Here is a 16181-nt window from a genome sequence, read left to right on the forward strand (position 1 = left end):
CTAATAAACTCGTGAGTCACACAATCCGGTTGAGGATTAAAAATCAAACCGGAGAAAACCAATATTGGCACAATTAAAAAAAAAAACAAAAATACAAAAAAGGTTGAAAGTCATAAAACGAAATCGAAATCGGAAGAGGCTCGCTCGGCCCCCTCCCTCCCAGTTGCTTTTGAGGAGTTAAAGCATGAAACGTTTAGTAACCAGTGAGATTCTTTCTCTTCTACGACGGCTCTCGATTTGTAGAGTAGAGCCATGGGTTGTTTCTTCCGTTGCTTCCGTGCTAGAGAAGACCAATCTACGAGTGATTCAGTCTCTCAAGCCAATTCCAACGTAATTCTCATCCTTCCTTCTCTATTCCAGATCTTTTAATTTGCAATTCTATGTTCAATTTAGCTGTTAGAATTGGTGGAGATAAATATTTCAGAGAACTCGATTCTTCTGCCTTTCAAAGTATCATTTTCTTGTAACGTAATTGTTTCAATTGAAGAATCGTTATGGATTCATTGTTTCTTTGATTGTTGTGTGATTTTACAAAATTTTGCTTCAGTTTTTGTTCTGGATTTGGTTTCTATGAGCAATCTCTGAATTTGCTTATTGAATTTCATTGTTTTTGGTTTCGATTTTTGTATAGGAACATTTTTCGAACAAGGCTTTGAAATTGAAGTTAGCACCAACACAGCATGTTTTCTCGAGCAATGTTTTACCTCTGCAACAAAGTGTTAAGCCAAGCGTAGTTCCTTACAAAGTTGCTTTATCACCTAGCAAATCTGATGATGGGTCAGTTTCATTGGACGAGACAATGTCTTCAAGTGATTCCTACAAGATTCCTCAAGTGGAGTATATCGACAATTACAAAGTTTCAGCTGTTGTTCGATTTAAAGGAAAGCATTGAGTAATCTGTACATAAGATGGTCCAGTGGGCAGTGGCATCCTACTATGGATCTTTTGTTCTCTTGAAGTTATGATAACACTATCAAGGTAAAAGTTCTGTCATATCCGTAAGAATGTGAGATTGAATAAGTCACTTTTTTTTCTTATAATTGTTTGCCAATATAAGCATTTAACTACAATTCTTGTGTTTCTGTTAACAGGTTTGGTGGTCTACGGATGAATATGGTGATTATAATTGTGTCCAAAACTTGGGTGAATCTAACAAGTATATCCTCTATTTGCCTCTTCTTTATTCTCACACGTTCAAAATTTTCCTACTTTGATGCTATAGTTTTCTAAACCTTCTTATATGCTTATAACATGTTGCCTTTAATCTTCACTTAGTGGTCATTCTTCTACCGTCTGGGTTATCTCCTTTAATGATGATGGGAACGAGATGATCACTTGTTTCTGATCGGAGATTTCATCTCTGTTACCTGGTCTGACAATACTAAGATTGCTTGAACTTGTAATGATGATCTAACAGTGAAAATATGATGGACATATTGCAGGGATGCAATCTGGTGAAGGATATGTACCCCGGTGAGGATATGTAATCAATTATCACTTCATAGAGTTTAGCATATAAATTTTCATCTTTTGAAGATTTATTCTTTGTTTTCGTATGGTCTTTAAGTTTGACATAAGATGCATACGGTCAGATATTCTTCATTCGCTAGGGATTTCATATTCCAAGTTGTAGCTAATACAACATTTACCTGTTTGATTTTTTTAGGACCCATCTTCTTTGTACACTCTCTGGTTTTCATGATCGTACCATATATTCAGTTCATTGGTCAAGGTATAGACTTCTCACTTTGGTGTCTTTTGATTTTGAGGTATTTGAATGAAACATTGGTAAAGTTTTTATCAAAAAGGAAAAAAACATTGGTAAAGTCCTACTAAATTCCTTGGGCAACCAAGAAGACGATTTCTTACACCTGTTCTTCAGGTTCAATTTCATTTATACGATTTCATTTCGTTTCTGTGAATCTGGTTTTTGTTTTGTTTTGTAGGTTTTTCTTTTGTTTTGTAACTGTAAGATTGGGAGGAACGTTATAAGAAACAGAGGAGGCTTTTTCGTTTGAGACGAATAAGGCGAAAGTTGTGGTGATGAACGCAGAGATTCGAAGAACCAAAGCTCGATTGCTTGAAGGAATTCCAAAACTTCAAAGGCTTCAAAGGCTGACCGATTCCCAAAAAGACAGGAGTACATTGAAACAAAGGGACTTCGAGCTGAGAAGAATAGCTTTGGCGTCTGAGAATCTGCTGACTTTAAGCTGAGAAGAATAGTTTTGTGGTCTGAAAATCTACGGACTCTAACCGGAGATTTGTGGTCTGAAATTCTGGTGACTCCGGAGATAAAGTTAAAGAATCTGGTGAGAGACGAAGATGAGAGACGACAACGACGATTAGAGACGAATTTCATTTTGGGTATTACATTACGTGTTTGGATTTAAATTATAGTTTAGATGTTTTGATGTTCATTAAGATTTATGCTCACAAAGAATTAGTTTTATGGAATTTTGTTTTAACTGTAAGAATCCATAATTTTACCAAATCTAAAAAAAGAAGAGGCAAAGCATAATTTGAAGAATTATTTAATATAAAAAATTATGGTATCGAATAAATTATTAAATTATCATTTTAACTAATTAATGTGAACTAATGGTGAAAATATAATCTTAGAAAATGAAAGACAATGGTAAATATTTTCAATGCTATTCATAGTCTCCACTCTCCAGCATAAATATTAACGAAAAATGCTACTCAAAACAGCTTCGTATAATCCCCATAATAGAGCAACTAATCATCTTGCTTCTCTTTAAAGAAGAATAAGTAATAGATTATGACTCTAGACTAAATAAGATTAGTTTCTTAATTGTTAGAGATTCAATTGTGTTTGATTCAGAAAAATACACCTAGTAGAAACTAAAAAACTGGAGATAAATGCGTTTGATTTTCCTAATTTTTTGGTGTGATAGAAACTTAAAAACTGGAGATATAGAGATGCGTTTGATTTCCCTAATTTTTCATGTATTATGCGTTTGATTTTCCTAATTTTGCGGTGTGATAGAAACTTAGAACACCTCCATTGAAGGTTTTTATTGTACACAATCCTTTTTGCTAACGATCTTCTCATGCTAAAACTGTATTGATAGTTGATACAACTCATTGATCCGAGCTCACACAATAAATTTATCTATAGATACAACTAAATTTTTGTATTAAGTTAACTAGTTAAGGATAAGGTAGTCATTAACTATTTTAATGGTTCCTTAACGTCTCCAATTTCGTTAGGTCTTCAAGCGAAACAAAAGGGATTATCTTCTAATCTTTAGTATTTATCTTCTTCTTTTATTTTAAATATAAATAGAGATTATCTTCTTCTTCTTCTTTTTTTGGGGTAAATCTTCCTTATATCTCATGTTTTACTTTGCCAAATATTAAATGTTTAGTATTTTAATTTTCGCTCCCATATTAAATGGTCGCTTAGGTTATCTTTGCCAAATGCCATCTCGTGCTTTTTTCTCTTTCCGTATTAACTTCTTGAAATCGATTTTGTTTTCATGGTGGCTGAATGTTTAGCATTGACATCATCAAACTTAGAAATTCTTCACGACTCTTTTCTGGTCGCTTGGTTAGTCCGAATTAATTTTCTGTTTAGTTAACTTCGCTAGATTTTAAGCGAAACAAAAGGGATTCTCTTCTACTAAGTATTTATTTATCTTCTTCTTTTATTTTTTAAATATAAAAAGAGATAATCTTCTATTTTTTTTTGGTCAATCTTCCTTATCTCTCCGCACTTTTTTTTTACTTTTTTTTTCTCAATATATTTCCTCTTATTTATTATATATATATGCCTTGTGAATAAAGAATAAGGGACCTAAGAAGAAGCTTTCTGACTAAAACCCCAAACGTTGAATAATAGCAAGGGTATTATGTCATCCACGGATCTCAAACCGGAATCTAAATCTGAAAATAACCAAGTCTCTTCGAAGTCGAAGGCAGTGAAAGGTCCATTACATGTGTTCATGAAAAAAGGTGGTTGCGAAGAATCATATACAGCTTGTGTAGGTTGTGATGCGCAGAAAGATGAGTGTAGGGAAGCCTTTTCAATGCTTGAAAAGTGTATGAAAGCTCGCTCTGATTACTTTGAGCCATATCGCGCGTTGGAGAACGCTAGTGCTGAAGTGATGCTGAGAGAAATCGATGCCTTCCTCCATGCGAAACCAAAGGACAGAGACGAGATGTTTACCAAGTTCATGATAAGAGGTGATTGCAAAGAAGCTTTTATGGCTTGGAATGACTTCTGCAAAAAAGCTAAGAAGAATAATAAAAGTTGTCTTCATACACCAACCATGGACACCTTGTTCAAGTGTATGAAGGCTCATTCTGATTACTATCACCCGCTTCTCACGGTATTCAAAAATGCTGAAGAACATTTTAAAAAAGAGATCAAAGCCTTGGATACGAGGGAGGGAGCTGAACCTGATGCTGATGCTAATCGATGATTAACAAAAGGATTTATTTACGTAATATTTTTATGCTTTCTTTTTTTTTTTTTTCCCTTCTTAATGAATACTCTTCTTCTGTTTTAATATGATTCTAAAAGGCCACTCATTAATTACTTTGTTGAATGTTTCAGTCATCGTCTTTATAATTTTTTTTTATAACGGTTTTAAAGATTTTAGGTTAACCTCTTCAATTCGTATTCAACAAATTTACTTACACATTCACCGGAATCTCACTAAGTCACTATATATAAGTCTCTAAGCAAATCTTTGACGGTTCGCTTAGGCTGTGGATGATTCTAAAGGTCATTGTTTGTGATGCAAAACAGCATTTACTTAAAAACGACATGAAATCTGTTTGTTCTTTCCTCCATCTCTGCCGTGGCTATATTGTCGCTTCAGCTTCATAATTATTTGACAGATAAATGTGTTCTTTATTGATGGTTTTAATAGTTAACATATTAACCAATTAACCAATTTTACTCGACGGCCGTAGGGAAATAATCAAATAATCTTTACGTAACTCCTAAAAAGCCTGAATTATTGGGATTACCAAAATCTAAATAAAAATCACACGTCAATCAAGGGTATTTACTCCAACATGGAACTTAATCCAATACATGAATTCCACGTGGCGATTTTCCATTGGTCGATGTTTCTTTTTCTTTCGAGTATAAAAACATATGTCCCACCACGCTCCTCAATACAAACGAAAACAGAGCCAAAGTGAGAAATATAAAATGGCGGGAAACTCCCTAATCCCTCCGGCGATTATGCTCGCGATGCTTCTCCTTATTTCACAGGAGACTCACGCCGGTCACGACTACCGCGACGCTCTCCGCAAGAGCATCCTTTTCTTCGAAGGTCAACGCTCCGGTAAGCTTCCACCAGACCAACGCCTTAAATGGCGCCGTGACTCCGCCTTACGCGACGGTTCCTCCGCCGGCGTGGATTTAACGGGAGGCTACTACGACGCTGGAGATAACGTAGCGTCAGGTTCTTTATCGTTTTTGTTACTAACATACTCTAATTACCTAAGTCACGCCAATAAGGTAGTGGCATGTGGCGAATTCATCGCTTCTCCTGCTCTTCTCCGTCAAGTTGCCAAGCGTCAGGTAAGTAAACTAACCAACATTCCTCTGTTGTTAGCATCGTGACATTATTTAATGTAGTGTTAATGTTGTTTTGGTGGTGTACGTTAACATAGGTGGACTACTTACTAGGAGATAATCCGATGAAAATGTCGTACATGGTTGGGTATGGTTCGAGGTTTCCGCAGATGATTCACCACCGTGGTAGCTCGGTTCCTTCAGTCGTGGACCATCCTGGTCGTATAGGGTGCAAAGACGGTTCTCGTTACTTCCTCAGCAATAATCCTAATCCTAATTTGCTAATTGGCGCCGTCGTTGGTGGGCCTAATATCACTGACGATTTTCCTGATTCGAGACCTTACTTTCAGCTGACTGAGCCCACGACTTATATCAACGCACCTCTTTTGGGCCTTCTTGGTTACTTCTCGGCCCATTCGTGATTTCACAACTCGAAGCATGAAAGTCTATTTTTGTTGTGAAATATTTTTACTTGATTGTTACCGAAAAATCAATTTGCTAACAAATTAATTAGTAGGTCATTTACTCGAGTAATTAATAACAATCATCAAATTTTAATCATATGGGAGTTAGGGAATACAAGAGTAATAATGGGAGTAAGAAGGAGACAAGAGTAATTAATATTTTTATGACCAAAAATAATCAAAATTAGGAATTTGTCTTTAGGACTTTGGTCGGCTGCTTTCCGCTTACCACAAGAACAAGAACGCTATTTTGTCTCCTCCACGCAATTACCTCTTCTTCTCTCAGACATTTCGTCAAACAGATGGTGCTCGTTCTGAAACAGCTTACGAACTAACAAGGAGACAGACACTAAGCTTGGTTATCTCCGATTAGAAGGGGGAAAAAGCGAAAACGAGGGCTTGAGACGAGTGATGTGATAGAGATGGAAGGAGTTGAGCTAGAACTAGAGAGAAGAAGCAAGTTCTTGAACAGTTTGATACAGAAGAAGAAGGCTAAAGAACAGCAAGATCAGAAAGATGAGTTCAATGTTCGAGTTAGGGCTTCAGATATGCCTTTGGTTCAACAGAACAGAGCCTTTAGTTTGTCGCGTGAGATTTTGAATGCTACTCCTGGGAAAGCTGACAACAAAAGACTCGCTCTTACCCTAAAAAAGGTTAGATCTTTTGTATTTCTCTTCTGATTTCTCTGTATCTGGGTTGAAATGGAGTCGTTGAAGTTTAGTACTGTGGAGTGAGTTTTGAATTTTGACACAGAATCTAAGTATTGAGCTGGTTTTGGGTTCTAAGGCTACGTCTCAAAGTCGCATGCTTTATGTAGAATGGGATTATTGTCGATCTCGTTCTTGATTTTGTTTGAAGATGTGTAGTTATGTGATGAATCTTGAATTTGGATTTCATTTTGTGTACTTGCATTTTGTTGAAATTCATAGATGGTTCCATATTTGCTTTGGCTTTCATTTGGTTGCATTTGACTTTGTAGTTTGTTCCATTGTTGTTGTCTTTTCTATTTGTAGCTTTGGTTAGTCTACTTGACTAGGTTGTTTTTGTATTGCGAGGATAACTTAAGTATGAGTCTCTTTGTGAAATGTCTTGAAACTGGATGTTCTTGTTGCTTATTGAGATGAAATTGGAGCTATGTCTTTTTAGACCTAGCATGCACCATCTGCTAAGCTTCTGTATCTGTGCTGTTAGAGTTAGTTGCTACCTAATGATAACTCTGAAGCATGTTTGCCGTAGGATTTGAGCCTTGCCCAAATATATAAAGGACTCGGTTGTCTTATGATAAAACGGGTTTGTCTTATGTGTTTGATGAATAACACATTTAACACTTTTAAAATGTGAGGATGTTGTTCCTTCTTAGAGGGTTTTGATGATTAGCTTTTTAATATTCACATATGGAGCGAAATGGAGCACTTTTTAGTTTGTGAATCCCTCAATTTCTCATATTCGAATAGGTAGAGGCATTGATTGATTCATACACTGGTTTTATGAAGTGGTTGAGTAAGTAAAACAATATAATGTTTCACTTATCTGTGTGCAGCTTACTTTTTGTCTCATTATTCATCAATCTCTTAATAATGGCTACCTCTTTTATGATTGATTGGCATATGAGTCAGTTTCTGCTGTTTGCCTTGTTTTATCTCGGAATAGACCTTCATATGTTTCTTATACTGAAGTGAATCTCACTGTCCCATTTGTCTAACGGCATGTTGCAGCTGATTTAAAACTCTATTCACTAAACGATTTTTCATCTTTCTTTCATTTCAGGACTTTGATTCAGCCTACGGCCCGGCATGGCACTGCATCGTCGGGACAAGCTTTGGTTCATACGTGACTCATTCCATTGGAGGATTCATATACTTTCAAATCGACAAGGTTTACGTTCTTCTCTTCAAAACCGCCGTGGAGCCGTTAGATCAAAAATGAGAAAAACTATCACATTAAAGCATCTTCAATTAATCATTCCCTTCTAGAATTCTCTGCCTTGTATCCACCACACTCTTATGTAATTCCTGAGTTCACCGTGTTAATCTGCCTAAGTCAAAATCTTTGTTGCTCCTATTTTGTAATTAGAAGTGATCTTGTTTCAACTTCACAATGCAAAATATTCTTCTTTTCTTCTCATCTTTCTCAAAATCTTAACTTTTTTTGGTGTGTTAAAAAAAATTGTGTAATTCGAGTTCTTTCTTTCTGTTGAGTGTTTGTTGACATTTTCTTCTTCCTCAAAAGAGCTTTAAACCCAAAACCTCTATTACCAATTTTGCTCCTCCGGTTTATTACAATCAAGAAAACACCCAAAAAAAAAAAATCAGTGAAGGAAAAAAATGGATCAATCTCAGCGAACAGTCGCTGCAACGCCTTCGTCTTCTCGATCATACCAATTCCACCCTGCTCGTGCTGCAATTATCGATCTTTTCAATCTATACTTAGGGGTTATTCTCTTTTCCAATCTCCCAATTTTTCTTCCAATTTTCTCTGCTGATTTTGCCTTGTCTTTTTACACAGAGAGGAAGCCGTCAAAAGCCCGATGAGTCCCTCAGAGATCCTCCGTATGTTTCTATTGATTCTGAATAACTCTTGTTTCTCTTCCTCCTGTGTTTGATTTTGAGTATGTTGATTGTTTTCATCAGGAACAAATCACAGAAGCGTGTTCATGCTCCTAACGGAGACTTACCACCAAGAAACGAGCAATTCATTTTGGATTTTGAGCAGCTTCAGAGCCAATTCAATGTAAAGTTTCGTTTTTTATTATCGTTTATCGTCTCTTTTGTGATTTTGTAAGATAAAGTTTTGTTTTTTTTTTCGAACTCTTTATTAGGATCCAGAGCAATTGAGGACGATTACTGAGTCAGTTTTGATATCTTTGGTGGTGCAATGTAGCAATCATGCGCCTCGTGCTGAGTTTCTTCTCTTTGCTTTGCGTACATTGTGTAGGATTAGTTATATCAATTGGGATACTTTTTTACCATCCCTTCTCTCTTCGGTTTCTGCTGCTGAGGCTTCGTTAAGCCAAGGTGTTCAAGCCGCGGCAACGGCTGCTTCTTCTGCTACTTCTTCACAGTCTTTAGTTCCTGTGTCTGCCAATCCTGTCTCTAGCTCGTCGAACTATCATTCTACCAATCCAACGTCATTGTTGCCTTCAGCTCATGGTATTGGTTCTCCATCAGCTTCAGGGAATGAGCCGGGTTCTTTAACTACTTTCGCTCAGGTTAAATCGTTGGAGAATGGGCAGCAGATTGCAAGAGCAGGCCAGACTGTAAGAGAGAATGCTATGAGAAATAGTCAACGGATTAGAGCTGCTGCTATAAACAGTCTGCGCCAGCTCAGTTGCAAGATTATCTTGATTGGCGTTGAATTTAGTCTCAAACCCGTTACTCATGCCGAGATTTTCCAGTACATGTTGAATTGGCTTGTTAACTGGGACAGGAGAGATCTGGGAACTGAGGACTCTGCAGGTACGTCGTGGAGATCTGAGAAGACTTTAGCTGAATGGTTGCGAAGTTGTTTGGATGTGATCTGGCTGTTGGTAAAAGAGGTTGAATCTCGAATTCCGTTTTATGAGTTATTGCGCAGTGGTCTACAGTTTATAGAGAACATACCTGATGATGAAGCCTTGTTCACTCTTATCATGGAGATACACCGGAGGCGAGATGCGATGGCCATGCACATGCTCATGTTGGACCAACATCTTCACTGTCCAACATTTGGTACCCATCGTATAGTGTCCCAAGTAACTGCCAATGTTTCAGCCGAGGCTGTGCAACACTTACGACATTCACCAATTACATATCCAAGTGTGCTTGGGGAACCTTTGTATGGAGAGGTGATTCCCTTGAAATCGTGGAGATTAGTTTCATAGCTTAGGCTCTAGGTGTTATTGTGTAATGTATATGCTTTGCATTAGGCAGACAATTTGTGAACTTCAATCCTCTCTTCTTCTTTTTCGACACTGGCAGGATCTGGCGATGTTTATTCCAAAAGGAAGCCTCGATTGGGAGAGAGCAGTGCGTTGCATTAGACATGCTATCCGCACTACGCCGTCACCGGACTGGTGGAAGCGTGTTCTTGTTGTGGCCCCTTGTTATAGACCATCTACACAACCAGGGCCTATCCCTGGTGCTGTATTCACTTCTGACATGATTTGTGAGGCAATCATTGACAGGATTGTTGAGCTTCTTAAGCTGACCAACTCAGGCAATGTTTGTCTTTCCCTATTTCTCATGTCTTTGATCTGTCACTTCCTTTTAAATCTGTGGAAATGATTTTGAAATAGCAAGTGGTTTTGCTAGTCATCACAATCTGTAAAGAACCTACATTATTTACGTTTTATTCTAGTTCAGAATAAGTGTGGAAGTTCTGTAATGGTTGATTCGTTAGGCTTAGATAGAAATGATAAAAGTAAGAGTTGAGATACCATTATACTAGGATTGCTTTGGTATTGATTTGGTATCTGTTACTTTTTCCCCTCTCTATGCAGATGCAAATTGTTGGCAAGAGTGGCTGGTTTTCTCAGATATCTTCTTCTTTCTAATCAAAAGTGGGTGCACTGATTTTGTTGATTTCATTGACAAGTTGGTTTCACGCCTTAACGGTGTTGATAACCATATTCTTCGGACGAATCATGTGACGTGGCTGCTTGCACAAATAATACGCGTGGAGCTTGTGATGACTGCTTTGAACTCAGATGCTAAAAAGGTCGTTACTCAATTACAATGATATCTTTGCAGCTGCAATGCAATTACTTGTACTTCTTTTTCGTCGAACTTGACATCCCAATTTGTGCTCTATTTGGGTTTTCTCTCAGGTGGAGACTACTAGGAAGATCTTATCATTTCACAGGGAAGACAGAAATTCTGATCCCAATAATCCTCAGAGTGTGTTGCTTGACTTCGTAAGCAGTTGTCAGAATCTACGGATTTGGTCACTAAGCACAACAACTAGGGCATACCTAAACAATGAACAGCTGTTGAAGGGAAAACAGATCGATGAGTGGTGGAGAAGCAAAGGTACATAAGGTTTCAATGGCAGGGCTAGCAGAGAATTCCTGATTATAAAAACCATCCTCTCATTCTGTTTCTGTTTGGGGTTGTCAGGAGAGCGGATGATGGATTATATGAATATGGATGATAGGTCGATTGGCATGTTTTGGGTTGTTTCCTACACCATGGCACAACCAGCGTGTGAAACAGTTATAAATTGGCTATCTTCAGCTGGCATGGCTGAGTTACCGGGATTACAGCCAAACGACCGAGTAATGATGACGCAGGAAGTGACCCCGTTACCTATGTCATTGCTATCTGGCTTTTCAATGAATTTGTGCTTGAAATTGGCCCTTCAGATGGAAGAAGCTTTGTTTGTTAGCCAGGTTTGTTTCCTTTGTCTCACAAAGATATTATATATGTTAAGTAATACACTGATCTATGAAGAACATCTTCTTTGGCCAGTTTTACTTAGTGACCTGTTTTCTCCACGGTTTAGTAAACAACTTTAGCGTTTTTCTTGTTTAAAAATGTTAATAGTAGATTTTTAAAATCCTGAGTAAAATAAATATAGTGTCGTAGTAAAACATCTGAGTGCAGGTTGTTCCTAGCATTGCAATGGTTGAGACATACACAAGATTGCTTCTGATTTCCCCTCATTCGATGTTCCGTTCGCATTTCAGTGTAAGCTATTTGGTTCCTTCTGTTACCTTTTGACTTTCATTATCTTATGTTTTATAACTGTTGTCTATTGATCATAAGCGATTCATAAGATTAGCTAACTTTCTGTAGCAATTGGCCCAGCGAAATGCTTCTCTACTAAGCAAGCCTGGAGTGACTTTGCTTGTTCTTGAGATTCTGAACTATCGGTTGCTTCCGCTCTACAGGTAAAACGAGCGAAAATTTCTCAAGTTGGAGTCGATCCTTCTTTACGTTTTAACTGGGACATTCTTTTAGTTAGATGACAATTGTTTCGGGCTTTCGCCATATTGGCTGTTTGACCCGACTAAACAAAATTACTGATCTTATTGATGCACCTTTTGCAGATACCAAGGAAAGAGTAAAACTTTAATGTATGATGTTACTAAAATAATATCTGCATTGAAAGGAAAACGTGGTGACCACCGTATATTCAGACTAGCTGAAAACTTATGCATGAATCTCATTTTATCACTCAGAGACTTTTTTTCCGTGAAACGGGAGGGAAAAGTAAGTGTTTTTTTCGAATTACGCTCTCTGTCCCCTTCTTATTTTGTGCCAGGATCTCAGGTGTAAGTAATTGTTCTTATGTTATTATCACCAGGGGCCAACTGAATTCACTGAGACATTAAACCGCATAACCATCATGACTCTTGCTATCACTATCAAAACACGTGGTATCGCAGACCCTGATCACTTGGTTTATCTGCAAACCATGTTGGAACAGATACTCGCGACGAGTCAGCATACATGGTCAGAGAAGACGATGCGGCATTTCCCATCCCTTCTCCGTGACACATTGAATGTACGGGTAGACAAGAGGGGCCTATCAATTCAGGCATGGCAACAGGCTGAAACAACTGTGATAAACCAGTGCACTCAGCTTCTCTCACCATCTGCTGAACCCGCTTACGTTTCAACATACCTCAGTCACAGTTTTCCTCAACACCGTCAGTATCTATGTGCTGGTGCTTGTCTGCTGATGCAAGGCCACGCTGAAAACATCAACAGCACAAATCTGGTTTGCTTTGCTTAGTCTCTTCATAATTGTGAACTGATTGTTAGTTGATAGTGGTATGACTTTCTCTTCCAAACGATTATCAGGCACGGGTTCTGAGAGAAGTTTCTCCTGAAGAAGTCACTGCTAACATATACACTTTGGTCGATGTTTTGCTTCACCACGTTCATGTAGACCTTCAGCAAGGACAATCTTTAGAGGTTTCTGTCTGCCAGAAGAGATTGACCTCATTTTTCGTTGCTTGATCCATCTTCTTACATTGCATCCTAATATTTTTTTAGGCAGTTCTAGACAAGGCAGGCGCAAATCTTGCATTTTTCTTCTGGACACATGAAATGCTTCCTCTCGACATTTTTCTTCTGGCGCTCATTGACCGTGATGATGATCCGCACGCCTTGATAATTGCAGTATGTTCATGCTTTTACGTGAAAGAAGCTTAACATCATAGAAATTTTACAATGTTGTTTTCAATATATTTACAGATGAGCCTACTTAAAACGCCAGACCTTCTGCTGAGGATTAAAAACTATTGCCAAAACCGTGGGTCTCCTGAGCACTGGCTTGTCACACAGGTGTTCAAACGCAATGAACTCCAGAAGGCCCTTGGAAACCATCTTTCTTGGAAGGACAGGTAATATATCTAGCCCATTTCAACGTCAATGTAACTGATTTCTGAAAAAAAAATCACTTAATTACATGACTTTGATTGTTTGACTGGTTTTGTTGGCATCAAACCATGAATGTGTGATGGAACCTGCCATGAAAACTTGTGTATGACCAGGAGATGAGTGTTTTTTTTTTTTATCTGTTTTGGCAATTTTGTGTTGCATTCTGCTAAAATTGGGGAAATGTTTTCCCTTTTTATTATGTTAAACGCAGGTATCCAACGTTCTTTGATGATATTGCAGCGCGTTTGCTTCCAGTTATCCCTCTAGTGGTTTACAGGCTCATCGAGAACAATGCGATGGAGCAAGCTGATAATCTTTTGCTTGCACACTCGCATTTTCTAGCTTATCATCCTCTCAGATTTACGTTTGTCCGTGATATACTCGCCTATTTCTATGGTCATCTTCCTGGGAAACTTGTTATGCGCATGCTCAAAGTACTTGATCTCAGCAAGGTAATTGAAATAAATCCCGATCTTACTTTGATTCTGAAATTTACCTCAAGTTGATGTGGCTTCTGGATTTCAGTGTAAAGATTTTTAGAGGAAATACTCGCCTATTTCCTCTTTGTTTCTCACCATTTTATCTAGATGCATTTGTTCGTAACTGTTTCCACATTCGATTAAAATAGAACGTAACAACTCTTTTGACATTTCTGCAGATTCCATTTTCTGAATCATTCCCGCAGTACATTAGCCCTGCCGGTGCCGCTGTATGCCCACCTCTAGATTACTTTGCCTCTCTTCTGCTTAATCTTGTAAACAACGTTATACCTCCACTTAGCAGCAGCAGCAACTGCAGCTCGAGGTCTGGCTCAATGGCAGATATCTTAAACAGCTCAGCAAGACCTCTTCATGGGAAAACTCCAGGAACATCTCAGCCTGGACCAGCAAACGCCTCTGAGGGCCAGAAAGCATTCTATCAGATCCAAGACCCAGGAACTTACACTCAACTGGTTCTTGAGACGGCCGTGATCGAGATCCTCTCGCTTCCCGTCTCCGCTGCACAGATTGTCTCTTCGCTTGTCCAGATAATTGTCAACATACAATCGACTCTGATTCAATCTGGAAACGGGTTCCACGGCGCTGCGAACGGGGTGGGGCAAGGGTCGGTACTGCCAACGTCTCCCTCAGGAGGGAGCACGGACTCCATGAGCGCTAGCCGGTCCACTTGTCTGATTCCTGGTATCAACACGGCGAGCTTTGTCTCTAGAAGCGGTTATACATGTCAGCAACTGTCGTGTCTGTTGATTCAAGCTTGTGGGCTTCTGCTGGCTCAGCTCCCTCCGGATTTTCACACGCAGCTTTACTTGGAGGCAGCACGTGTGACAAGGGAAACATGGTGGCTTAAGGATGGGAAAAGAGCACAAGGTGAACTAGACTCGGCTGTTGGATACGCTTTGATGGATCCAACATGGGCTGCTCAGGACAACACCTCGACCGCAATAGGTACGCTATAGCTTCTGTATCCATAAGTTAATGTTTGTTTTGGTTTTGTTTTTACATCCATAAGTTAATGTTTGTTTGGGTTTTTTTTTAACATGTGTATCGTTGTGTCTTCTTCCAGGAAATATAGTCGCCTTGCTTCATGCTTTCTTCAGCAATCTCCCACAAGAATGGCTTGATGGCACGAATGCCATCATCAAGAACCTCCGGCCTGTGACATCTGTCGCAATGCTCAGAGTTGTATTTCGTATTATGGGGCCACTGCTTCCGAGGCTTGCCAGCACACATACGCTCTTTAACAAGGTACTCTTATGGCTTGTACCCATATGAAGTGGTCAGTATTTTCAAGTATATCCTTGTGAGAGTTACTATGTAACATTCTGTTCATGTTAAATGTTATATCAATGGCTGGATAGAATTTGAATATTCTGTAGTTGCCGTCTTCTGGCATGTTAATACATAGTCTGTCGAGTGAACAACAGAAATGGAACGATCTTCCATTTCCAGACCATGTTCGACTAAAGGTTGCTTGTAATTTGACTTTGGTGTTCATTTTTTGTTCCTCAACAGACGCTAACCCTTCTCTTAACCGCGCTGGTCGATGTTTTCGGAAAGAACGCACAGACAACAGCCCCTGTTGAAGCATCTAAGATTGCTGATCTTATCGATTTCCTGTAAGCTTCTAAACTACCATACCCGAACATGGATTCACTATTGTCTTTATTGATTAACAATCATATAAACTGTTGTTGCAGACACCATATTATTCACTACGAGGGACAAGGAGGAGCTGTTCAAACTAGCAGCAAGCCGAGGCCTGACATCTTGGCGTTAATCGGAAGAGCAGCAGATTCTCTCCGACCGGATGTACAACACCTTCTCGCTCACCTCAAAACCAACCCGAATTCTTCGATATATGCAGCTGCTCATCAGCAGAATACCGCAAAGACCAACACCTCTTAATAAACACTGAGATGATAATGTGTCCATGGTGGAGGTAAAGTCGTAGAGCAATAGAAGCACAAAAGATTGTTCCATCTACAGACTTGTTCTGGTAAATTTGGTTCATGGTTACAACTTGTTCTGTTTATATATTTTGTATATATGTCAATGATAACATTATGTTTCTCTTATTTATGAAATTTAGAATTAAAATTATGTTAGATGATAAAGCAGGCTTATTCAACCAAGCATATTTAGACAAGTCACAGGATGATGTTTTTCGTCAATCTCATATTTTTTGTCGTAATATCAACCGGTATTGTCGTAACATTTTGAAAAATATTATATGATCTCCAAATAATACAAGTATATTCGTTACAAAATTTATATAATAGTATAAGAAGATTCACATAAA

The 16181-nt window shown here is 38.5% G+C and overlaps 5 protein-coding genes across 10 annotated transcripts; all 5 read left to right on the top strand.

The window, feature by feature from the left end:
• Positions 1-123: 123 nt before the first annotated feature.
• On the top strand, positions 124-2454 carry LOC110225348 (protein CIA1-like). 5 transcript variants are annotated; one of them, XR_002329717.1, is made up of 6 exons: positions 124-330; positions 632-978; positions 1092-1156; positions 1276-1473; positions 1667-1732; positions 1947-2454. XR_002329717.1 is itself a non-coding variant. In XM_021014856.1 (6 exons), exons 2-6 carry the CDS (start codon positions 962-964, stop codon positions 1990-1992), a joined length of 225 nt encoding a protein of 74 aa, XP_020870515.1. In that variant the 5' UTR covers positions 124-330; positions 632-961; the 3' UTR covers positions 1993-2454. The 5 variants fall into 5 exon arrangements, 1 of the variants encoding a protein (XP_020870515.1); XR_002329719.1 differs by having other exon boundaries at positions 1418-1473; XR_002329720.1 differs by having other exon boundaries at positions 1443-1483.
• A 1276-nt stretch (positions 2455-3730) lies between these two features.
• On the top strand, positions 3731-4818 carry LOC110225349. Its single transcript, XM_021014857.1, has one exon. It carries the CDS (start codon positions 3873-3875, stop codon positions 4443-4445), a length of 573 nt encoding a protein of 190 aa, XP_020870516.1. The 5' UTR covers positions 3731-3872; the 3' UTR covers positions 4446-4818.
• A 367-nt stretch (positions 4819-5185) lies between these two features.
• Positions 5186-5976, top strand: LOC110225237 (endoglucanase 4-like). The gene is made up of 2 exons (XM_021014449.1): positions 5186-5560; positions 5653-5976. The coding sequence occupies exons 1-2, from the start codon at positions 5186-5188 to the stop codon at positions 5974-5976; spliced, it is 699 nt and encodes a 232-aa protein (XP_020870108.1).
• A 252-nt stretch (positions 5977-6228) lies between these two features.
• Positions 6229-8140, top strand: LOC9326639 (dynein light chain 1, cytoplasmic). The gene is made up of 2 exons (XM_021010914.1): positions 6229-6671; positions 7786-8140. The coding sequence occupies exons 1-2, from the start codon at positions 6441-6443 to the stop codon at positions 7942-7944; spliced, it is 390 nt and encodes a 129-aa protein (XP_020866573.1). The 5' UTR covers positions 6229-6440; the 3' UTR covers positions 7945-8140.
• Positions 8141-8282: 142 nt separating this feature from the next.
• Positions 8283-16094, top strand: LOC9326640 (mediator of RNA polymerase II transcription subunit 23). 2 transcript variants are annotated; one of them, XM_021010913.1, is made up of 20 exons: positions 8283-8450; positions 8524-8567; positions 8649-8748; positions 8837-9841; positions 9975-10212; positions 10496-10713; positions 10823-11024; positions 11112-11383; positions 11598-11681; positions 11802-11884; positions 12044-12206; positions 12301-12717; positions 12801-12914; positions 12996-13121; positions 13197-13345; positions 13594-13834; positions 14041-14827; positions 14946-15127; positions 15395-15498; positions 15580-16094. In XM_021010913.1, the coding sequence occupies exons 1-20, from the start codon at positions 8343-8345 to the stop codon at positions 15785-15787; spliced, it is 4845 nt and encodes a 1614-aa protein (XP_020866572.1). In that variant the 5' UTR covers positions 8283-8342; the 3' UTR covers positions 15788-16094. The 2 variants fall into 2 exon arrangements, with proteins under 2 accessions (XP_020866572.1, XP_020866571.1); XM_021010912.1 differs by having other exon boundaries at positions 8284-8450; positions 11790-11884.
• The last annotated feature ends 87 nt before the right edge of the window (positions 16095-16181 follow it).

The sequence above is a fragment of the Arabidopsis lyrata genome (assembly GCF_000004255.2).
Source record: "Arabidopsis lyrata subsp. lyrata unplaced genomic scaffold ARALYscaffold_1, whole genome shotgun sequence".
NCBI classification, from domain to species: domain Eukaryota; kingdom Viridiplantae; phylum Streptophyta; class Magnoliopsida; order Brassicales; family Brassicaceae; genus Arabidopsis; species Arabidopsis lyrata.

Coding starts and splice junctions, on each gene's coding strand:
- LOC110225348 (XM_021014856.1), top strand. Junction 1,474..1,666: donor GGTGAAGGATATGTACCCCG/GTGAGGATATGT, acceptor TGATTTTTTTAG/GACCCATCTTCTTTGTACAC. Junction 1,733..1,946: donor TATTCAGTTCATTGGTCAAG/GTATAGACTTCT, acceptor TTTGTTTTGTAG/GTTTTTCTTTTGTTTTGTAA.
- LOC110225349 (XM_021014857.1), top strand. CDS start 3,873: ATGTCATCCACGGATCTCAAACCGGAATCTAAATCTGAAAATAACCAA.
- LOC110225237 (XM_021014449.1), top strand. CDS start 5,186: ATGGCGGGAAACTCCCTAATCCCTCCGGCGATTATGCTCGCGATGCTT. Junction 5,561..5,652: donor GTCAAGTTGCCAAGCGTCAG/GTAAGTAAACTA, acceptor ACGTTAACATAG/GTGGACTACTTACTAGGAGA.
- LOC9326639 (XM_021010914.1), top strand. CDS start 6,441: ATGGAAGGAGTTGAGCTAGAACTAGAGAGAAGAAGCAAGTTCTTGAAC. Junction 6,672..7,785: donor TCGCTCTTACCCTAAAAAAG/GTTAGATCTTTT, acceptor CTTTCATTTCAG/GACTTTGATTCAGCCTACGG.
- LOC9326640 (XM_021010912.1), top strand. CDS start 8,343: ATGGATCAATCTCAGCGAACAGTCGCTGCAACGCCTTCGTCTTCTCGA. Junction 8,451..8,523: donor TTTTCAATCTATACTTAGGG/GTTATTCTCTTT, acceptor CTTTTTACACAG/AGAGGAAGCCGTCAAAAGCC. Junction 13,346..13,593: donor CATCTTTCTTGGAAGGACAG/GTAATATATCTA, acceptor TGTTAAACGCAG/GTATCCAACGTTCTTTGATG.